This window comes from Molossus molossus, unplaced genomic scaffold (genome assembly GCF_014108415.1).
Source record: "Molossus molossus isolate mMolMol1 unplaced genomic scaffold, mMolMol1.p scaffold_m16_p_7, whole genome shotgun sequence".
Lineage (NCBI taxonomy): Eukaryota > Metazoa > Chordata > Mammalia > Chiroptera > Molossidae > Molossus > Molossus molossus.
The window spans coordinates 68,837,432-68,862,016 of NW_023425401.1; the positions used below are offsets into that span (position 1 = coordinate 68,837,432).

The following is a 24,585-nucleotide window of genomic DNA, read 5'->3' on the forward strand; positions in this document are numbered from 1 at the left end:
CCTTGTAGGCAATTTCTGTCTCTCTCAGTCTTCACAAGACACTCTGATAGTAAGAGAAATGTGAGCAGGTGCACCTATTAAATATGTAAAATACATATCTTCTCTTCCATTCACTTAGAAGATATATTTCTAAGGAGTGTAGAAAGTCACCCAACATAAAGACAGATGGGTAGGGGAAAAAAATCTCATATGAAATCTTTTAGCATGTTAGAATGCAAGTGGGATCACTTCAGTACATCAGCTTTCCACAGAAAATAAATACAAGCAATTAAAAATTCAGTTTCTTTTCTTTAAGCTACTTGCTCAGGTTTTGCTAATTAGCAACTAATATTTCTGTCATCTGAGCTGGGAAACATAAGAAAGAATACCAGTGGTATGTTTTCAATCATATCATTGACATGGAAGAATGAATCATATTTTCCAGGAGGAATTACTACTTGGGAGCAGTTGGGGGCATAAGGAAAGCAGTCTCCAAAGAACTATAAAACTGTAAAAGAGACCTGAAATTTTAGAAAAGGGGGCATCTTTCTTCCCCCTTTAACAAAACCAGCAGGGAACCTAAAGGACATGATCAGTGAATCTAAGAAACTCCCCACAAAGACCCCTACAGGGACAGTTTGAAAATTCAACTCTTCACAGTAAGGCTAAGACAGAAGACAATGAAACATATGTTTCCTGTAACAGGAAGGAGAATAAAATTTAAGTGTCACCGAGGGTACAGAAATGCTTTAACTATTATGTCACCTGCCTTGCAAGTTTATAGAAGAATAAATGCATGGCAGTAAGTAAAAGCAGAGGATGAAGGTGGTTTGAAATATCTCGCTACAGATGGACCAGGAGCAGAATAAAACTGCTGAGAAAACTCTGGGAAGGATATAGGGGTCCTTATCCTGACTCCAATACAAGCAGGTCAGGTTCCTTAAATCTGGCCCCCTCCCATGCTCTCCCCAATTATCAAGCGCTAGTGATCCTGTAGCAGTGGGCCTATCAGCACCACACCAGGTCTGAACCAAGCAGCCTGAACATCTACTTTCTGGCCTTGATATACAGCCCATCCACAGCTCCCTTCATGACAGAATAACCCCCAACACCCCAATGAGGATTTTATTCCAAACATACGTTGCAAATGTCTGAAGTGCCCACTGTCCCTGGGTTTTCTTTTCTTTTTTTTAAAGTCAAACCCACAAAACCTAAAATACTTTGAATCCTACTTAAGTGCAACTTGTGAAGATGTAATATTGCATAACCAAGTATAATAAAGTCTTGAGCAATAAAAATTTTAGAGATGTCCTTCTGAGGGAAAAAGAAAATGATTTTCCTTTTTCCGGTCTTACAGGACATCTGCCCACAGTATTTCTAACAAAATACAAAGTTAGTATATATAGAAGCACAAATTAGGCATCTTGGAAAGTTTGCATTTTCCAACCACACAGAAATGAAGGAATTATTGTGAGTGGTCAGATACCCAGCTCCACTGTGTCAAAAGAGTATTTTCTCTCCCATATTCTGGTGGAGCTGGCACAGGACTCAAAGGAAACAAGGAAATGGGAATGGCTTAAAAAGATGTTTCTGAACCTTGAGCTGCTGAAGGTCTACAATGAACTTGTGTTACTGACAATGCTGCAGGACTGAGACAAGGTGAAAAAACCATAATCAAACTGTTACGTCTCGTTTTTTTGTTGTTGTTTGTTTGTTTTTTATATTTTTATCCTCACCCAAGGATATGTTTTTATTGATTTTTAGAGAGAAAGGGGGAGAAAAAGAAATAATTCTTAGAAGATGTGCTGTATCGGCATCAGCATCACATCAGTTACTAGCTTTACCTGGATAATTCAATCCAGATAAAAATCTAACAGGTTTTTATTATAAAGTACCTAAAAGATACTCTTTACACTAGTAGAAGATGAAATAAACCAATAGGGTTCTAGAAAAAGTAAAGTCATATCCTATCTTACCCTTTGAGACTTGTTTAGGACATCTTAAATTCTTTAATATAATTAAATAATACTGTACCTTTTGTTTTCCACATGTATTAAGTTTGGATTTGTTACATAAAACACTTTCTGTAGTGAATTTAAAATGTTAAAAACTTCTCAAACTAGTTTAAAAGCTTTAAAATTTCTTTACTTAAAAAATAGAAAAAAATTATAATCAGTCCACTAAGGTTCCATGAGAAATGGTTATGTTCAGACAGCCACAAAGCACAGTTTCTGACCATACCAACCATTTTCCTGAGGTTTATAAACCAACTACTCTATATCTAATCTGTGTTTATAGGAGATGCTGACCTCAGGGAGGCAGGTAAACAGGTCTGGTGGGGAAAAGCCAGTCTATCCAGAACCAAATACAACTGTAGCACTAACAAAAATAACTTGGGCCCTGGCCGGTTTGGCTCAGCGGTTAGAGCGTTGGCCTGCGGTCCAGAGAGACCCGGGTTCGGTTCCCGCTGGGGGCACGTACCTTGGTTGCAGTTTGTCCCCAGCCCTAGTTGGGTCGTGTGGGTGGCAACCACTCGATGTGTCACTCTCACGTCGATGTTTCTCTCTCTCTCTCTCTCCCTCTCACTCTATCTGAACAAAATATCGAAAAATGTCCTCGGGTGAGGATAAAAAAATAAATAAATAAATAAATAGCTTGGTTTGGAGAATGAACTCATCACGTACAGATGAAGAGGAACAGAAAGAAGAGGGAGGAAACAGGAATAGGAGAAAGAAGAAGTGGAGCCAGAGGACAATTACCATAACACTTTTGAGGCACTCACCATGAGCTAGTGATTTTATTATATACTTTATTTGCACTGGCTCACTTAATTCTCAAGAGAATACCATGGGACAGGCAGTCATGTATCACCCCCTTTCAACAGTTAAGAAATGATTCTTAGAGGGGTCAGTACACTTGCCCAAGGTCACACAGACAGTAAGTGGCAAAACTGGAATTTAAATTCAAATCCCCTGAGTGATAAGCCAATCTGTGCAATCTCTAGGACTCCCCGTCCATATTATATATGTAATGATATGGTTTATTTATGACCAATTAAGGAGCACGTCAGAATGGTGGGTCAAAATAACACATGCTTGTAAGTTATCATGCAATTTTAATAGTTATTTTAACAATATTGTGGGAAAAACTAAAGAATAACCAAACTTTTGGTGCCATGCCCTCTAAACAGAGTGACAATGAATGGTTCCAAGACCCACTGAGAGCACTCCAGTGCCCAATGCTAGTTAATATTCCACTGGAGGCCTGGAAGGTGGTTTACACACACAGACCACTGAGAGATGATGAGAGTGACTGGTATGTAGAGAGTCCCCAGACCCTCAAATGATGGGGAGAGGATTCAATGGGCAAACTGTTAGAACAAATGGATCAAGAGCAACCTACAAGTTGAATGGCAAGAGAAAGTTAATGGTCATCTCCCTACTTCCTTCAGACAAAAAGGAAGTACTCTCAGCTGTCCTGACCAATTAATACCTCACTAATTAGTGGGCATCTGGAATAGAAAACAAAACATAAATATATGATGGGAAAAGTTTAGTTCACACATAAGGATAAAATCAGTGCAAGGAGCTTATGGCTCATAATATAGACTTAATTTTTTTTAACGTTAGTGCACTATCAGGAAAAATTAATATAGGTAGCAAGTATATAGATTCCCTCACATTTTCTGCATGGGTGATCTTCAGTAGAGATCCATAAAAAAAAAAAAAAAACAATGTAGAAAATAGGAATGTGCTCAGAGAAAAACCCTACCAACACTATTTTAAACTCTCATTTCTAAAATAAAATAAAATGAAATAACCCTTTAATGAGGTTGGACAGGAACATGCATACTACACCTCCTTATTTCTGCAGCTGTGAACATAAAAACTGCAGCCAATAGGACTGATAAGCACTTTTTAAACCGAGAAGTTGTCAACTTTTTAAGAATCAATAAACCCTTTCTTCCACACTTCTGACCACTAAAAAAAAAAATCTCCACTTTAAAAAAAAAATGTATCTTCCATCTTTACCGACAATATTTTGGGGGGCACTTGCTGAGACTTCAGGTTGTGTGAGGCCTTTGATCTGCACCTGATGAGGGGCCATCCCCCTCTACTGCAAGCCAACTACTAATGAAGAGATGGAATTAGCTTTTATCCTTGGCACTTTCTTAAGCAGGAAAACAAGCACTAATCAGCTGTCCTCAATAATCAGTCATCTGGCTAATGACCTTTTGCCTTAAAACACTAAAATTTCTGAATGATGTGGAAAAAGGGAAACAAGAACCAGTCCCCCACTCTGAAAGTCAATGGATCATCTGGAATTTGAGCCGGTAAGGTTAAATGGCAAGTCTGTATCCTGGCAAGGTGATAAATCTGTAATCAAGAGCTGCAAGCTTTGGCACCTCAATACAAACTTCATTACTCCACAACCAAATTATAGTTTTTAACTAGAAACAGGCCAGGAATAAACTCAACACAGTGTTTTTCTTTATATTCTGTCTTTGGAGAAAACCACTGGATATTTATGTTCAGAGTCCTAGTTGATTCCTTAAACATTATTAGTGCTGAAAAAGGGAACTGTCGATGTTTCTGGCAGACTGGTTAGTGAAGAAAGTAGAGCACGTACAAAAATCTTCTGTTAATGAAGAGCACTGATTTGTTGAAAGAGGTTTGCTCTTCCTCAAAACTTAAGCAAAAATTCATTGAAAATGGGAATTATTTCTGTTCAAGATTTCAGCTAACGCAGCTCACTTCAATAACTCCGTCAACCAATTTTCCCCCTGCAGTGTCTAGTTGGGTAAAGAAAATCTGGTTCCAGTTCCCAGGAAAGGTCATGTGGGTGAGCCACAGATGGACACCTTCCTGAAGGCCACCCCACTGAAGCCTGAAATTACTTAAGGATATAAGGAAATCCGTCTCCCTAAAAAGAATGGATAGGACATGGGAGAAGTAAGAAGAAAAGTGAACAGTTAATTAAACATTTGTATAAATTAATGTAAGCCAAATAATTCATAAAGCACGTGTCTGTGCGCATACACTTAGAGCCTCCTGTGGCTCTGGAACACATGCCATGAGGCAGTGAGGCAGGACCCACTTACGGTAGTGAGGTTCCATGTATCCGTTCCTGGGGTCCATGGCGAACATGGCCCCACGGTATGGGACGGAAGGCTCAGCCAGGTGGGACAGGGACCCATGGATCTCCTTCTTGATCAGTGAGCTCCTCTCGTCACTAGATGTTGCAGGCTCTTCATTGATCTTGCCAAGCCCCTGGACACTCTGTGGCTGCATAGTGACTGCGTTTCTTCTCTCTCTGTGATAGGTCTGTCCAGGACTTTCATCCTCTAAAGAAAAAAGGAACACAAATATTCTGTAACTATTTTAAGGAGCAATTCAAATATAGTCATCAGTTAGGTCTTCCTCCAAAAAAAGAAGTAAATTTCTCATTCTAGCAGCTTTAAAAACTACACCATGATGTGATGTTCTTCAGACAAAATTGCTTATGAATGAGAGTCAAAAATACAAATGAAAGGATGAAGGGGAGCTGGAAATAAGCCAATTATTAAGATGTAAGAAGAGTAAGCAAATTATTATCACAAGTCTATAGCTGAATCTACTGCTGAGGCTCTTCCTCAGGGACTTGCCAATGCTCCTGCAAGTCCCAATGGAGCTGGACAGTTTGCCAGCCTAGGGCTGTGGGTGTACAGCTTCCCCTCATCTGTCTAAGGAAGTTGGGCCTCTGAGCCTCTGGGTGATCCTAGGATTGAAGAGCCTCTGTTTCTCAGAGGATGACATGTTAGAAAGTGATCCAGACATTTTCGTGTTTTAGTTTTTTAAGTCAGATTTGTAGCCCAATGTGAGATTTAACAGAGACAGAAATCGCAAAGAAAATCCACTGGTGACAAAGGATAAAGGTGCTGATCATGGAAACTTCCAGGGGGCCCCTTGTGTGATACTTTAGACTAAAGAACAGAGCTGATAGTTAGAAGAAAAAAGGAATGAAGGTGAAAGTTCAAGTGTGAGAAAGGTGTCCACCATGCTGATATATGTACATACTCTGGTGGGGTTCAGGCATTGCTTTAAACATGTAAGAAACAGCCCGACAAGATTCCACATATATTTGATATCCCAGCTCACTAATACTTCTGTTTCCTTTGATCGCTAAGAACTTTCCATCTATCCAGTATGGTTCTCTGCAAATGTGACTGGATGACTTTTCTATAATATCAGATCAAAGAAACGATGCATAAAATTAAAGCAAGCTGGAGATCTGAATCCACAACAAGTGAATCAATTCATCATATACATACTCTGAAACTACATAAGCCAAACAAACTCTGCATTTAAACTAACAGACTGTCCTCTGACAGATAAGTGCTGATGAAAACAAGTTGTTCAGGCACTGCTTAGACATCTAATGTGAAAACTCCCAAACTTAAAAATAAATAAAGAAATACATTACATTTGAGCATAAATAATAATATTGTTGTAAACTTTACATGGACAGATTTTGAACATATCCCAATATATAAATTTATCTTCAAAGTATCCTATAAAGCAGTTATGTCTGAGTAAAAGCTCCTAAGATCCAGAAAATATATGCTTTAGCAGTCTCATAGCTGTTTATACATATTCGAAAAGAAGTATAGCTATAAACACAGGCAAGCATGATGATATAAACTAAAGTAATGACTACTGTTTTGTGTTGACTAAAGACTTAAACTACCTAAAGCCAGTAACTCTTTCTCTCTATGTCTGGGACTTTAACAAATAAGAAATGCATTTTTTTCCACCTAATAAATGACTTGCAAAATAGTATAAACCATGAGGTACATTTTAATTATTAGTGAATTTGCTGACTATCAGAGTAACAGTGAAAAATTATTTTGTGCAGATCCTCACCCCAAACCCCATAATTATGGGATACATTATAGTTTAATTGATCAAATAACTACTAAAAAAACTGGTGTAATACCACACTTTTACACATTGATCTTTACAAAAGCAATTCAAACCATACTTTTGCTAATTTAAAAACACACACAAAAAACCCTACATTTTTATTTTCCTTCTGATTAATACTTTTAGGCACTAGTACGCCCTTGTACTTCATTAGCAGTAAAGTTGCAAGCTATAGAATAAGGGCTTGTAGTTACATAAAAGCAAAGAGTGTCAAAACCACTAAAACTCTTAGTTTTATAAAAATTTCTGTAACTTACAAATGGACAAAATCCTATTTGCCACTAATTTATGCCTGTATAAAACATTTCAATTGTCAACCTGAACTTGTATCACTGAGGTACAAATTCTATAGAATGGACATTTATTTGGAAAGCTAGAAAGCCCTTATCAAGAGGGGCTGTGACTCTTAATTAGCATTCTCTGGGAAAGTGGAATAATCAAGCTCTACTAATCTCTTCCAGATTTAAAACAGGATTCCCTTGACTTACTCTTCCTAGAAGAAATTAACTCTTCTCTTAAGACTGTATCGCTAAATTGAAGGGGTTTCATTTAGAAGCCTGCCTTTATAAGGAGCATTTGAATCCATTTTCATGAATAACTGAATAATTGACATGGTCTATTTAGAGTCCTCTCACCTCCCCCCAGCCTCCTGAGAGAAGGAAGTTGGGGGGAGTAAAAATAAAGGTGTCTTTTTAGCTAAATGATTCTTTTTTCACAAGTACTTAACTTTTAAAAATAAATTATTTTCTTAATGAGTGTTAAGCCAACATGGGTGAAGATTAAAGTTATAAAAAGAAATAAACAAAGTTCAAATATTTAATACAGAAAACGAATTCCCTTAGTAAAAAAAAAAAAAAAAAATGCAAGCAAGATTTTTTTTTAATGGGAAAACTTTCATCAGACTTACTTTTACAATAGTTAAGGCTACCACATTTTTACCTACCCTCCCTCTCCAAAACATTCCAGTAGACAAATATTTCATGAAGTTTACACCCTGCACTGAATTGCTTCTGATGAGCATTCAGATGAAAACTTGACAGTACATATGCTCCAGAATACAAACAGCTACAGGACTTAAAAGCACACTCTCCACAGTGAAAGGGAAACCTTCCAAGCAATATTCCTGCCTACTCTTATAAATTTAGCAACCACTTCAGCAAGCCAAAAGAGGAAAGCTGTCTAATCTTGTTCAGTTGAACCGAGTTGTTCAATAAAGTTTGAGAGTCAGAGCAGACAGCTACGCCAGGCCAAATTATTGACAGAAACATACTGTCCACCATGGCAACAAGCAGAAGTCAGCTGCAAAAATGCAAGCAAACGGACCACTACTCCAGGAGTATCTGCCAATGGACTTTTACACCCAAATACAAGGCGACTGTTTGGCATCTCTATGTTAAAGGGTTGCATGCTCAGGGGTCACACCAAAACATGCAGTTTACTAAAAAGTTCCAGGAAAATATTATTTCAAATACTGTCACCATAATCCTAATCTTGTACCTCCTTCTTTCTGTATATCCATGCTTAAGTGGAAGTTAACTAATTCCTGCCCCAAATGGAGAGCTGCCCACACATCACATTTTAGAAACTTCCCCAGATTTTCCAAAGTCATCCAAAGGCAACTTATATACCAAGCCAGACACTCAGTGCAATAAATCTGAGAACTCAAAAGTTGCTTCATTGCTAACACTGCTTTGACCGTTTACAACAAAGATAAAAAGAAGAATCCTGTTTCGTGAAGCAGGATTAGAACACATACTCCTATTGTGCCTTGCTCACAAACTCCTGACAATTTCTCACTGCAACCCAGAAAATAAGTGCATATTTGCCTGATACTTGAGATAAAAGTATCAAAGGATCTTTCCAATATAAAAATAAAACCCTGCTCTGTAACACTAACTAGGAACACCTCCTGTTACCCTAACAAAATCAGCTGATTAGAAAGGAGCTCACGGTACAAGAGAGCTTCTTAAAAAAAATTTTTTTAATTAACATCAATTTGAAGCTGTTTCCTTAAATCCCGTTTTAACACCACTACTTTCTTTCCCCAAGACTTGGAAGACAGAGTGTAAGAGAAGAGACAATACTTACAACTCAGTCCCCAGGCTCTGGCTAGCTACTTTCTGCAAACTTCTCTTGGTGGGCTTTCTCTAATTGTGCAGACCCTCTAGGAACATTCTAGTGTCCTCCTGCCTCCCTCTCCCTCTCCCAGGCAATGCTGCTCCCATCAGAAGAATTAAAAGTGGTTGGAGCCATGCTAAATTTAACAAGCTCATTAGTATTCTTTCTGAGTGCTTCTGAGTGAACTCTCTCTATTCAAGCGGATCTCTCCAGGAGAAGGGTCAGGCAGCTAATCATTAAATCAAACTAATGTCACCCTGTCACAATCAGCCTGAGAGAAGGAGGGTTTATTATTTCAGTTTATGCTAAATAAACGGTTTTACAAATGGTCCCCAAGCAAGGTCAACAACAGCTTCAATTACAAGACAAACTTAACAAGAGTTGCTATAAACCAAGTACTCTGTATTGACTTAAGAACAGGCTCAACTCCACATATTGCCACTAGCAGGGTATTACGGGAATGCATATTGTAAAATAAAGGAAGGGGGGAGCTTCTTTGCTAAAATTTTCAACTGCACAGCAACTCTTCATTCACCTCTCTCCAACCAGCTAACCGCTCAGCTCAATTCACCCTGCACAAAGGCTGGAGCCCAGACCTCAATGGACCAAGTGAAACATGTTCAAAACTAGGCTCTCTATTGTGACTGAATTTCTTAACATCTTTTCAAAAAGCAGAGAATGCCTTGAGGCTAAAGGAAGAAACAGGCTAATGGTGAATTGGGAATTCTGAGCAAATTTCAGAGCCCTTTCCTCCTAGCTTTTGAGGTTGAAAGCAAGCTCTTTCCTTTCAAGTTTCAAAGTCCTTTTTCCTCCCGCAGTGTCACAGAAGGATTTGAAAAGAAGGTAATTGTGCTCGTAGTCTCCCTGATCAGAGCTTACGTCCTATTTCTGGTATTTCGGAATACTTCTTGCAATAATAGTGCATATAGCTCAATCCCTTAACCGGCCTGCACTCTGCAATTGCTCATTAAATGAACAATTGTGGGTATAAAATGCTTTTTATGTTCAAGGTCTGGATATAAGATAAGCATCCTAGGACTCTAAATTTGGTTTATTAAGGAAACTCTCCATCATTAAATTTCAAAACTGAAGTCAGAATATCAGGCTTTCCCAGAAAAGTGGCACTCGGATTTCGGTGAAGGAAAATGGAGGTGGGGAAAAAGCAACACAATGTTCGGGGGTGGGGGCGAGAAAAGACTGGATACTCATAATTCTAACCGAATGGGATTTTAACAAGAAAATAATATTTCCATGTTTAGGAAGGTCTGAGTTTGTGCAACCTAATCATTTCCAAGTTGAATGATATAAAGTCATCTTCAAATACATTAAAACACAGGTCTAAGACTACATCAATATGCAGATGATGATTCATGACCCCTCACCAGCAAACATCACAACCCCTTTGCAAAAAGAAACAACCCTTTACCACTATGAAAAGTTTTATCATTTATATAATTTTACTTTCTCACAACAGTCCAAGGCTGTGGCAGGGAGATGTGTTAGGTCCAGTTTCCAAGTCAGAAACGAGTAATCACATTCCAGGCAAGTAGGTGATACAAGAATGCCACCCATGCCTTACTGAAGCCACACAGCCCTCTTAATAGGACAAAAGATCTGTTCCTGGGCAGGTTTGGGAATAACACCTGAAGCAGTCTGCATTCCCGGCCTCTACCAACACTGCTACTACCAATAAAAGAATAAAGGAGTATGTACATATTTATGCACAGACATTTTTAAAACTTCAATATTCTTCCATTAAGTTTTTGTCAACATATATCCACTCCTGGAAAGCACCCAGGATAAATGACAAATCTATGGTGATATCCAATCTCAGGATTTCAGGATCATACGGCATCCTATCTGCACAGGCATGAAGACATACATTTGCCCTACACAAGGCTGCACCACTGTCCCACAGCACACTGAGGCTCAGCCAATGGCTGTTGAGTGTTACTGCAGTTCGTAATGTGATCCCACAAGCCTGAAGCCCTGCCTTCCTGTTCTATGCAAGAAAAGGAGCATCTTTTTCTGCTTTCCTCCCAGGAAATTGCCTCGCTGTGCTTACAAAGAGCATTATTTCATTTCTTCCTATTATTCATTTGTTGCATCTTGCCAACTTTTATTTATTTGGTTATTTACGTATCGATGTTCTTTGGGAAAAAACAAAAACAATGAAATCCAAGTTCTTGCCTCCCTGATTCAGAATTCTCATAACTTTGACCAAAGACAGATCAGAAATGAAAAAAAGAAGAGGCTAAGAATATTCATACACATTGTAGAATTATGCTAGGAAGAGGGAATAAAGTTCCTGTGGTTTTTAAAGTAGAGTCCTGCCTCTTTCCATCCACAGGCTGCTCCCAAGAATGTCTAGAGTTTAGCTTCCAAAGGGAGATAGCAAACAATGCCTTCTCTAAGAACATTTCCAATGCCCTTGGGGTGAGGCATGCCCCTTCTGAAGCTATACACACATCTCCCATTAACAATGACTGATGACAGAGTGGTCCAGATGGATGAGAAAAAAACACTCTGCTTTGTCTGAAACCTTTAAACCAACTGAGGAGTCTACAACCCCATAAGACTGCAGCAGGAACTGAAGCTTTGGAGAAATTCAAGTGGAAACCCTCACTGGAAGATTACAGAGTAGTGCTCTCTTCCTACTTTCATCAACCATGAGGTCCCGAGGTGAAAGGAAAGAGAAAATGCCCTCCATTAGTCTTACGAGTATCTTAGTTATTTTAACATTTCTAAAGTTATTTTGCCAAAGAATAAAAACATAGTCTAGACTAACATCCCACTGGCCCTTCACGGGAAACTGTTAGCTCCAAAGTGCAGGTTAGTGCTCAACCCAAGGCTAATTTTTCACCTCACTCCCCACCACTTAGCCCACTTAGCTTACAGAGCTCCATTCAATTTCAAAAGGGGTTCCCTGGGACAGAAGAGAGTATACAGAGAAAACAAGATGAGAATTTAGATAAACTAAAATGCAAAACTTGAAATGACTGTGACCTCCACTGCAGCAAAGAGCTATGATAGTATGCAGAGCAAGCAGTCTCCTGCCTTTTAAAAAAAGATAATACACTGAGGGATCAGCTCCTTGCCCATCTGGAAAATCAGGAACTGATAACACTATCTGCTTATCTGAAGCCTCACCAGGCATGACCTCTGGCTTTCCAGGTTTCCCTCACAAATCAGATGTCTACAACTCTGATCTCATCCCTACCCCCACCCCCAGGAGGATGCTTCTGGGCATTGGTGACATGAACAACAAAGAGTTACTGTGGCTTGGTCAAACATTACCCAACACACTGGGGTGTGTAAGTCCAAGCACAAACCCAACCTTACTAACCAACTTTCAAAATCTCAGACAGAAAGCAGTAGTCAAGTCCCACCTGTACCTGAAATAAGAAAAGAAAAAAAGAAGCCCTGGCTGATTTGGCTCAGTGGTTAGAGCGCCGGCCTCTGGAACAAAGAGTCGTGGTGTCATGGTTCAGTTCCAGTCAAGGGCACATACCTCTGTTGCAGTTTGTACCTGGCCTTGGTCCGGGTCATGCGGGAGGCAACTAGTCGCTGTGTTCCTCTCACATCAATGTCTCTCTCTCTCCCTCTCCCTCTATCTGAAGATAAACAGAAAAATATCCTCAGGTGAGGATTTTAAAAAAGGAAAAAGAAAAAAGAAAAGAAACAAGTTCTCCTGTAAAACAAAGGAGATAGTCTTTATTTTCCATGAGCTTAGAAAGATTCTTTCTTGAATTAAGAAATCTAAAATGTCATGGAGCTTCTTCTATTAGCCTGCTATTAGTTACTAGTCACTGTTTACACAGAGTGAGTTAGTGACATCAAAAGCAGGACAATAAATTCTCAGAAGGGCAAAAATTGTTTTCCTTCCACTTAATAGTACATTTATGCCTATCTGTGAATTACAGCCTCATGAACATTTAGGTACTAAAGATTTCTTGGAGAACTCAATTTTAGTCTTTTATAAGCACATACAGATCTGAGCAGTTACGACGATTTGACAATGAGATCAACAACCAGCAGTTTAACAGAAACAGTGAAATGCCTTTTCACAAGGCCAGTGTCCAGGTTGCTGCTGCCTGCTGCATCCTCCCATCAGACCTACCTGGAGATCTACCCCAACCCAGGGCCAGTGGGAGGAATCAGAGCCTACTCTTTCTTTCTTTAAAAATGAGCAGGAATAAATCTCTGTGTGTAACTACTTCTGGCATCACTTTTGAAAGGTGGTTTCCAGGTTCACACCCCTCCCCTTGCAACATCAAAGTCCCATTTCCTAACCTTTCTGCCATATTTTGGGAGTGAACACAAACTTAACTAGCTTCATCTGGTGTGTCTATGTTGCATGGTTTTTGTTTTTTTTGAAGACTACATAATGAGGAAGCCCAAGTGTATAGCTGTATTTTCTTTTTTAATTTTAAAGATGATGTTTATCCCACTGCAGAAATCAGACCCTCCTGGAGAATATATTGAAATATCAAGAGAATATCCTTATTGTACCTAATAAGCTGGGGCTCTGCCCCCACCACGACAGGATTAGAGATGGTGAGCAGGGCTCACATCTGCTGACTCAGCTTTGATCAGGTTTCTACAACAGGTGATCCCTCTCACCATCCACTTGGACTTATGAAATGTGCATATGAGAAACCTACATGACCACACATTTTGATTCTTCATGATTTTACCATAGGTAAAGCATGAGACTACCTTATTCCAGTTACTTAGTGGCAAAAGTCTACAACTTTGTAAAAACAGTTGCACATAATGTCTCAGAGACTATCTATGAGTGAGGCAGGAAGGGCCACAAAATCTAATCTCCCTCAAAAGCCCATCTTCATGGTTAAACCCAAGACAGGATGCTTTGGTACTCCAGCTGTTCTGCTCTCCTCCTGTCAACTGGGCAGAACAGAAACCAACCACGCATCCTCCTCTATAGTGAAATTGGGAACCAGGACACAGCCAGACCTTTCTTCTGCCCTTGTTCCAGTTTTCTATGAACATTTAGGAGAACCCAATATCCCAACACCAAAGGATTTATTTTTATTTTCAATGAGTCCTAGCAATTAAGGAAACGAAAGACCAAACTTATCTACTTTTCTAAAAGACAAGTGATTTTAGACTCATTCATTTTCCTACCAATCTTTTTATTCAAAATCCTGCCAACTCAATCTGTTAACCATATATCAGTTAATGTCAGCTAATATTCAGTTAGTATGCAGTAGGGAGGGCTTCAAAAAACATTGTCCTTATGCTCATTTGCCAGATGAGAACACTTTGGCACAGAGAAGCTAGGTTATACTTACCCAGATTACCCGGCTGGTTCTAGGCAGAGCCTGGAAGCCCAGCAATTGGACTCTAAAGCCCACATTTAAATACTTGGTTGTTGGACCTCCCTACTCAATGACAAAAAAATTAAAATGAACTGAAATTAAATTTTGGTCAATGCTCTACAACTTAGGTCTGCAAACTTCACAACTACCCAACTCTGCTGCCTTAGGATGAAAGCAGCCATAGCCAAGATGTAAACCAATGAGCACGGCTGTGTGCCAATAAACCTTTATTTACAGACACTAAAATTTGAATTTCACATAAATTTCACATGTCACATTTTAAAATGTAGAAATAAAGAAAAAATAGACTTTCCCAAACAAAAGCTGAGGGAGTGCATCGCCACTAAAACTGTGTTATTTAAATTGCTAAAGTGTGTTCTTTAAGCTAACATAAATATAAGTAACATTATAAAAACAAACAAAAAAATGTAAAGAACCATTCTTAGTGGGCTGTACAAAAACGGGTAATAAACTGTAAAATAGCATTGAGTGTTAGAGACGATATAGGGAGAGTCATTTTCTCAGAGTATTAAATATTTCCATAATTGGCTACATGTATCAATTCTACTTCCAGGATATGTAGTAAAGAAAAAAAATTAGCAATGATATTAATTTATATTTAAGGACATTCATCACCATGTTATTTATAAGGAAAACAAGTTAACAAAATAAATGTCCATTATCTTATTATGTGATGAAATGTTGTCATTAAATATAGTGCACTCAAGGATTTTAATGAATATAGGAAAGAACTTTACTAAGTGCCAAGTGCTGTTCTAAGGCCTTACATGCCAATCCTATGAGCTAAGTATAATTGTGATCCTCATTATATAGATACAAAAAGTACTTGTCCAAGCAAATACAGCTAGAAATAGTTGATTTATTTTACTTTTATTTTTAATTCCATCATACGTATGACCTTTACAATGATTCTCTAGAAAAGTCAAAATTAAGTACACATAAGTTTAAAAATTATCTCACAAACTTATATCCTGAAGTCTTGTTTTAAATTATTACACCACCATAATTTATAAGTATCTGGTAGGCTATCTTTACCTGACATTGACATTGGGCTTTATGGAGATTTCAATAAATTTGTTTATTTAAAAATCGTGTGTGTGTGTGTGTGTGTGTGTGTGTGTGTGTGTGTGTGTGTGTTTAATCCTCACCCAAGGATATTTTTCCATTGATTTTCTGAGAGAGTAAGGGAGGGAGGGGAAGAGAGAGACAAAGGCTGATGTGAGAGAGACACATTGATTGGCTGCCTCCCACACAACAACAACCAGGGCCAGGGATCGAATCTGCACTGTAACCCAGGTACATGCCCTTGACAAGGAATCAAACCTGCGACCCTTGGGTTCATGGGCTCGCACTCTAACTGCTGAGCTAAACTGGCTAGGGCAAAAATCATATGTTATTTTAACTACTTTGTATCTATACACAAGTGCCTCCCCTAAATGAGTACCAAAATTCCCTACCCTCCTTCCCCACAAAACTTGGTAACCCAGCTTTCACGAGACCATCCCTGAACGGTTTAAGAGGAAAACCACATTAGAAAACATCATAACTACCATGGATATTGCTCATATTTATTGAGCATTTACTAAATTAAATGCCAGGCTACGTACTACATGTTCAGGTGTATTAATGAATTTGAATGCTCATATGCCTATCAGGTATGCATTATTATTATCCTAGTTATTTAGGTAAATATCCTGAGGCTTAACAAGTTTAAGCAACCAACTTCAATTCATACTTCAGATAAGTGGCCAGATCAGCACAACTTTCTCATCTGTTATAAATGACTAGTAACCCCTGCAAAGTATCTCCTGTAAAGTGTCTGACAATCTACAAATCTGCTTGCCACTTTTCTATGTGTGAAGATTATCTTCAATGTTAAAATTATTCTACCTCTCCCTATAAAGGTTATTGGGAAAGGATACTTGAAAGTATAATCAAATGAACTTAATTGTAAACTTCAGTCCAGCGTTATGAAACATGGTTTAGAAACTTCTCTGAATTTCTTATTCTGCTTCAGTTGTTGTTATCACCAAGTTTGGATCTTAGACACATTTAGAATCTTGCAGTGTAAATAACATCTTTCATGCTCAGGATAAATTATTTTTTCAGCACCCCTCCTCCATGCCCTTCCCTTCCACAACCTGTTATCTTTTTATAGTGCTTGCAGGTTCTGAATAGCCATTTTGCAAAGGATATTTAACACTATTTTCTGGGGGATTGGGTTGCAGGCTTAGATGCAAGAATCAGTCTGAGTATGTGGTTTGTGTTCAATTTAATTATAGTTCCAAGAGTTAGCCATAAATGGTTTACTGAAAGGGGCATAAGTCTAATAGTTAAAGAAGCATAAAGAGAAAGGGAGAAAACTTGTGCTTGGGAACAGCTTTGCTTGGATTATTTACCAATAAATGAAAAGTCCACCATGCTGCCCCAGAGGATATTCCTCTCCCACAGGCTAGAAGGAATGCTGAATGAGTCAATAAAATCAGTGTCCCACTAAGCAGAAGCCTTCTCCCCAACGAAAGATTATTATCAAACTTGAGCAAATTTAACAAAGTTTTCTCTTTTTTTTTTAATCAAGAACACAACCAGGAAACCAGATGACTTATTAAAATGCACTATTAGGAATTGTAACTGTTTCTGAAAGTACCAGATATATTTCCATCCATGCAATATTAAAACTAACAAGCGTCTTTCCAATTTCTTTTAATGATGGGGTATGCAATAAATACACAGCAGTGTTTCATTTCATAGGAGCTGAAGCAAAAAGAACCAAAATAAATAAATAAATAAATAAATACTTATACGAGTCACTTAACAAAAATAGTCATTTAATTCAACCATTTACAGAAAGTGAATGTAGAATTTTGAAAGCAAAAATTCTCATACTACAAATCTCCACTAAAAATCATTGCCAGGCGTTGAAATGGCAGGATGTTACTTTTCAATTTATTGTTAAATATTTGGGTATTAATGACATCACCTCCATGACATATAATAAGGTAGCATGGTATAATAAAAAAAAGTTTGAAAACCAAAGTATCATACTTGTCTCTATCATTCAGTGGGTATATAGCTCAGGGTAACGAAAGCTATATCAAACTGTCAGTTGCCTCATATACCAGGGGGATGATAAAACTTGCCCCTCTTACTTGACAGGATTTTTCTGAGTTATTATGAAAAGGATCCATATATGTATATATATATTTTTAATCCTCAACTGAGGCCACTTTTGCATTCATCTTCAGATAGAGCGAGAGGGAGAAAGAGAAAGAGAAACATCGATATGAGAGAAACAGATGGACTGGCTGCCACCCACACAACCCCAACCGGGGCTGGGAACAAACTGCAATTGAGGTACGTGCCCTTAGCAGGAACCGAACCCAGGTCTCTCTGGACTGCGGGCCAACGCTCTAACCACTGAGACAAACCAGCCAAGGCAGGGTTCTTTATATAAACTGTGGCATTCATGAATGCCAGGCACTATCACTAATGCCATTATCTATTTGCTAGCATGAAGCAGGGTGGTGGGGTCAAAGTGCCGTTGGCCAGAAGTTGAAAGGCTCAGTTTCCAGGCCTGATACTACAGCTAATGTTGATTGAACCTTAGGCAAGTCTCTGGGCTTGCTGCTTCCCCTTACATAAAATGAGACATCATCCACGTTCTCATAGATGTCCTAGGAGCAGATGGGATGGTGTAGAAAAATGCTATGAAACCTCTAAGGGAACACATTTGTGTATACCTTCACCAATAACCAGGCCAGACAGCTTGGGAGAGAATAATTGCTGTTTCACAATGAGAAAAAGGATCCAGGTTAATGACCTATAATTTCAACCGGTCATTTCTTTTACCCACTGCTTTATTTTGGGCCAAGCTCATAATCAACATTTACCAGATAAGTATGTCCCCTTGAAATATGCACAGACAATGTCAAGCTGCTCTCTACTTGATTTTCCACAATGACTCGAGACACTTGAATCTGCCCAAGAAAGCCATTTTATATGTCTCCATAAATAATACTTACTATAAAAAAGATTAAGCAAATTCTGTTAGGGTGGCTGTTGGCAACATACAACCACTACCTGTTTTTGTACAGCCTATGAACTAAGAGTGGATTTTACATCTTTAATGGTTGAAAATAACCAAAAGAAGAATATTTCATGAATTATAAAAAGTATATAAAATGGCCCTGGCCAGTTTGGCTCAGCGGTTAGAGCGTCGGCCTGCGGTCCGGAGAGTCCCGGGTTCGGTTCCCGCTAAGAGCACGTACCTCGGTTGCAGTTTGTCTCCGGCCCTGGTTGGTCGTGCGGGTGGCAGCCACTCGATGTGTCCCTTCACGTCGATGTTTCTCTCTCTCCCTTCATCTCTCTCCCTCCCACTCCATCTGTACAAAAAATGGAAAAATATCCTCTGGTGAGGATAAAAAAAAAAAAGTATATAAAATGCAAATTTCAGTGTTCAGAAATAGAGTTTTATTGGAACAAAGCTAGGCTTATTCATTTTCATATTGTCCATAGCTGCTTTCACACTATAAGAGCAGTAATGAATAGTGACAGAGACAAAGCGGCCCATGTAAATCCTAAAATATTCACTAGCTATAAATATTTAACAAAAAATGGGTGCCATCCCCAACTTACCTATCTCAGGACATGCTAAGAACATTCATCATTGAAACAATTACATATACCTCAGAAACATATACAAAAATTAAGGTAGCACCATTTCAAAGTACTTAGTAGTGATGCTTCCAAACTTTAAGATAACTATGAGGCAGGTAGTAATACCACCAAATCTTTTGGACGAAACCAACTTAGAGAAATGAACTTCCCCAGTTTCAAGTCAGTAAGCTGGGGATCAAACCAATTCCTTATAATTCAAAACCTGTCAATTTATAGAGTGAAAACAAATAATTTTTGGCTTTTCTCATAAACTTAAAGGTAGAAAACATTTCCTGTCTCCTCTCTGTGCTAGGCACTAGGATAAATAATAAATTTCAAATATAAAATCTCAGATGCATATGATAAAAGGTCTATCTTCTTATCCAGCTTTGGTTGTGTTTGCAGTTATTTGGGTTGTTTGTTTAAGAACAGTCACAAAACAAACAAGTACATACTTATGTTGAAAGTACTCTCTCTGGAAGTTGAAGGTGACAAAGGCCATTTCCCACACAGTAAGCTATCCAATGCACCATTCTTAAAGTACAAGGGAGCACAGTCAGTGTGGCTCAGTGGTTGAGCATTGACCCATGCACCAAGAGGTCGCCGGTTTAATTCCTGGTCAGGGCACATACCCAGGTAGTGGGCCAAATCCCAAGTGGGAGGCATGCAGGAGTCAGCCAATGTTATCTCTCATTGATGTTTCTATCTCTCCCTTCCTCTCTTTCTAAAATTAATAAAGAAAAAATATGTTTTTAAGTACAAGGGAAAGTGCCCTCTGTTGAGACAGACAGAATCCCAAATGATCTGTTTTTGAAGGTAGGATAAACCAGACTAGACTAGCATGTATTTTTGTTAATAGAGTTTTGAGATTTTCAATTCTCACCAAACTGAGAATCTCCTGACCAGGGTAGTCAGGGTTCCAAGAGAGTGTTTCTGCATCTTGTATGAAAAATTGGGCTCAGAGGAATTAGGGTTGTCTGAGTAAACACAGAGAATGCAAATTGGCCCAGCTTGGCCATTCTGCACACTTGGTTCACATGGATGCACCATGTCAAGGTTTCCATGGGTCCCAGTACGGTATTTGACTTTCTGAGAAGAGCAAGTACAAAATTTTTGCTGTTCTTCTAACTCTTATGACTGTGATTTTTCTAGTTGTGAAACTACCTGAGAAGAGAAGCATGGGTCACATGGTTGGTGTAGTAGACTGGGTGGACAATAAAGTCAACACTGGGAGAAGACTATTGGGAAGAAAAGAGCTCTTATTCAGATTCTTCTTTAGAATACAGGACTATGGACCAGAGAGACAGTCATAATGTAGGTTTAAACAAGATCCAGTTTGGTAAAGTTTTAGATGAGTCTCCTCAAATTCCTATTTTCAATGAGACTGATCAATCTTCACCTAAAAAGCTCAGGGATGCATTCAACTCAACAGCACAATATTAGTAGCTGAGGGCATCTATATGAATTTTTTTTTATGTGTTTTTTAACTTTTCTTTCTATGTTAGTCCACATCTTGCTGATACAAGCAGAAATTCCTTATTTCTTGGCAGGGAATTTAAGTTTACTGCCAAGCCATTCTGATATTAAAATTCTTCTATCCTCACTCATCTTATTACTCAGTCCAGTCCTACTAAAGCCCTCAAGAAGAGTTGGAGAAGACAGTAACCAAAACACATAATCCAGGCAATTTTATTATGCTTAACAATTTTATTAATTCTATTGGGCCTCTTTATTGCATAATTTGTAGGGGTAAAAATCCTAGTATGGTTCAGAGAACAAAAGTAATACCCCCTCTCTCTATAAAATGAAAGCATTTCACAGTTCATTCAGCAGAATATTAACAACCATTGAGACTTCACTCCTGGCACTCTCAGAGAGAAGTTGCCCCCCAGCCCCCACCTTAGCTCTCAAGTAGCCTAGCTTCACAAAGCTGTGAGTGAAGGAAGCTCATCCTTATTTGTGTTCCTTCTTATGCATTAACAACTCTTGATTCCTGGGGGAGAGGGGTCTAGGAGAGAAAGAAGTAAACACTTTCTTTTCTCTTTTCAGCATAATTTTCAAATCTACACCACAAATTTATTTTCCTGTCAAATAACAATGGTATTTGCAAAATACAGATCTTCCATCTAAACACTGATTTTTTTTGCAATCCTAACCTCTTTCTGTAATATTCAGGCCATAGTCTTCCTGGCTAAAGGCCACATAAATTACCGAGAATAAAACCATGACAAGCATTATCTCTAAGCGCCTGCCTTTCCTTTCAGTCCACTCCTCCTTTCCACCCCACCCCCACATTAAAGAGTGCTCTTCCAGCCCACCTTCTCTGTCATATACCTCCCAACTCCAGAAAAGAATCCGCACCCCCATCACCAATTCACTTGTGCCATGTGGCTGCACATGTCTTATTCACCTTTTCTCCAATTAAGTCTTTATTGAACCCAACACCGCCTCCATCCAATACACCAGCTTTCTTCTGTATACATCAAAACTACCGAGCAAATCCTAGTATCTCTGACCCCAGTGTCTCTCCAGACCTTATGTGGTTTGTGTCTGCCTCCTGAAGTCCTCTGTAGTGTTTGCTAGAATTTTCATTTGGACAATTTAAAGGCCTCTTCTCTGCACAGATGCTTCAACACAGTCTTTCAGCCATTCTATTCAAATAACCTTTGGCAGTACCTGTTTTTTTCTATCATTTAATTTAAATGGCTCCAAATGTGAGTAAATAGTCCTTTGTTAATTTGTTTACCTTTTCAATAGATCTATCAAGATAAACTTAAAATTCATTGTTGGGTAAAAAATTCAAAGTGTGTGTAAAAATATAAATTTTAATTTAATAACATAAGCAGAAAAATAATCAATAAAACAATCCTGTGCATACCCTTGTACTATACAGATGTTCTGAAAGGTGGAGTTTTAATTTACAGTGATACCTCGGTTCTCGAACGCCTTGACTTTCGACCAAATCGGTATTCGACCAGGAGATTCGAGAAACTTTTGTCTTGGAATCCGAACAAATATTTGGAACTCGAACTTCCGAGATGAGCCGAGTTGAGCCGAATGGCGTTCATTCGGCCCAGCGCGCCTTGCTTGCGTCATCAGTGTGAGTGCAGAGAGAGAGTCACGCTTTGTGGAGAGAGTCACGCTTTACACTGAATTTAACCCTTAGACATACTGTACACTTTTATTTCTTGTTGAGACTTATGTTTTTCTACATATTATATACAAATTAGGCCAGTAAATAGGCATTTTCTGGGGCTTGGAACAAATTAATCCAGTTTCCATTATTTCCTATTGGGGGGGGAGGGTTCATTGCTTCGGTTCTCGAACAATTTGGTTCTCGACCGTCCTCCTGGAACGAATTATGTTCGAGAACCGAGGTATCACTGTAGTTGTATACTTCCATGTTTCAATCCACTGAAGGAATCTAAAAAAAGGTATAGGTTTTATTAGTGCAAGAGAAAGAAATAATGAAATGATGAGGAAAATAAAACCTATTCAATAGCTTGTATTCTTTGGCATGTATAGCAAATCTGTTGAAAAACTTTTGCTATAGAGTAACCCCCAAAAGTTTTAGTAAAATACTTCTTTATCCAATGTGAACTGTCTTCTCATGTTCCTATTTGAAGGCTGTAAGAGGTAAAATAATTTGCAAAGCATCAAGGTTTTATGGGGGCTAGGATGATTTTTATTTAATTAATGTTTAATAAATATCTCCCTCTGAAATACATATTCCTGAAGCCAAATATGTAGCAATTTTTCTACATGAACAATGAAAAATGAGAAAACAGAAGTCATGAATTAGCTTAATTTCACTAATTAGGTCATGAAGGTATAAATGTGCCACACAATATATGAAGTCATTAAATCAAAATATGATGATAGTGCATTTGGGGTTCTCCTTCCCCACTGTGTCATGACTTGGCCTTGTTTCACTGAAAACTAGTGGCTGGTGATATCAAGTCCTGAACTTACTTTGTGCTCTGGTGGGCTGACCAAAGAAAGAAACACCAAAAAAAAAAAAAAAAAGAACAAAAACGAAAATGCCCTTCACAGTGAACCAAGTCACTGAGCATGGTAACATTCTAAAAAACTCCATCCAAAATGCAGAACCCAGTCTGTCAAGTAAGCTTCAAACCACGGAGAAAAATACAAAACACTGGGAAATAAATAACTTGCAAATCCTAAAAATTACATATTTCAAGAATGCAAAAGCAAACTCTTCATGGAGTACAAAAAATTGAAGCAATGTTAACAGTTCCAGTGTTTCTCACTCCGTTGCCTAAAAATCTTCTAGAAGCACATGTCACTTCTCAGCTCCCAAACTTCCCAGGAAGGTCAGCTGTCTACAAGACTAAAGCAGATTGCTTAACCTGAACAAAGGCTCAGTGAGAGGAATCATCCTCAGCCCTCTTCTTTCCCAGCCTGAGGCTACTACAATCCCAACTAACACCTGCAAGAGCATTTCTCACACTTTTCTGTAATTAGCTGTTCACTGCATACCTCCAGCAAAGAATCTTGTTAGCTGTAGTATCTCTATGCCTAGCATAGGTGGGTTCTGATTCTTTTTGCCCATCCTCGTTCACTGTTGCCAGATTATCAATTAAGAACATTATCCATCTATTCATAAACTTAAGGCTGGTATCCTGTAATGGTAGATAAAATATTAAGGACAATAAAGCAATGAGAATAAGAATGAGCAAACAGATAAAGGGCAAGGAAAATGGACAGGAACTACTACACCACAGACTTCCTCTTTCACAGCATCAGTTTCCTCTGTTCAATTTTTCATGTGTTCAATACTCGCCTCATGGGAGTTGCTGTATAAATTAATATTTAGCCCATGAATATGACCTAGTAATAAAGTGATTCATAGTTTACAGAGATATCAATAAAATTGGAAACATATCAACAAATATCTAGCATTCCTTGATAAAATGAAATGTCAGGTTAGATGTGTTTTGGAAAGTTATTAATAACATTTAAATAGATGTATACACACTTAATAGGTTAAAGAATAAAAATGTAAGCATTTAGCCTTTTCCCTATACATATAGGAGGAAGGAAGAAAGAGGGGTGTGAGAGAGAGAATGGTAACCCTGCCAGTTTCTTATACAGGCAGGGCATTTTATGTTGCACATAGATATTTTTTAACTCTCAGCCTTTCATCTGCACTCTGGTGAGGAATTCATTTGCCATAGGCTGAAAAGTGAATGGGGTAGAACTCCAAAACTCCTGTCAGCCAAAGAATCTAAAGAGAAAAAAAAAAGACATAAAGCTAGTAAAAGGCAGCTATAATTTTTTAATGCCTTCTATTTAATTCTACCAAAAGATCATACAGCAGTGTGATCCAGATTTGGTACATCTCTCAACGTCAACTCATGTACACACATAGACTAAGTCCAAAGATGTGGTTTTCATTAAACTAGTAAATCTTCAATTTACTAGGATGAATTGAGAACTGATAAAGAAGAAATAGAATGTAAAATATAATTCTTCAGGTGACAGCC

At 38.4% G+C, this 24,585-nt stretch overlaps 1 protein-coding gene across 2 annotated transcripts in view; it reads right to left on the reverse strand.

Annotated features, from left to right (window-relative positions):
- Positions 1-24,585, reverse strand: part of GLI3 (GLI family zinc finger 3) — a 337,975-nt gene that overhangs the window by 242,478 nt on the left and 70,912 nt on the right. Inside the window, exons 1-2 of one of the 2 annotated variants that reach the window (XM_036246667.1) lie at positions 9,030-9,120; positions 5,081-5,323 (exon numbers count right to left, since the gene is read on the reverse strand). In XM_036246667.1, the coding sequence (XP_036102560.1) occupies positions 5,081-5,270 (190 nt within the window). In that variant the 5' untranslated portion in view covers positions 5,271-5,323; positions 9,030-9,120. Of the gene's footprint in view, positions 1-5,080; positions 5,324-9,029; positions 9,121-24,585 lie in introns of those variants that run through there. The other variant, XM_036246666.1, reaches the window with a different exon arrangement.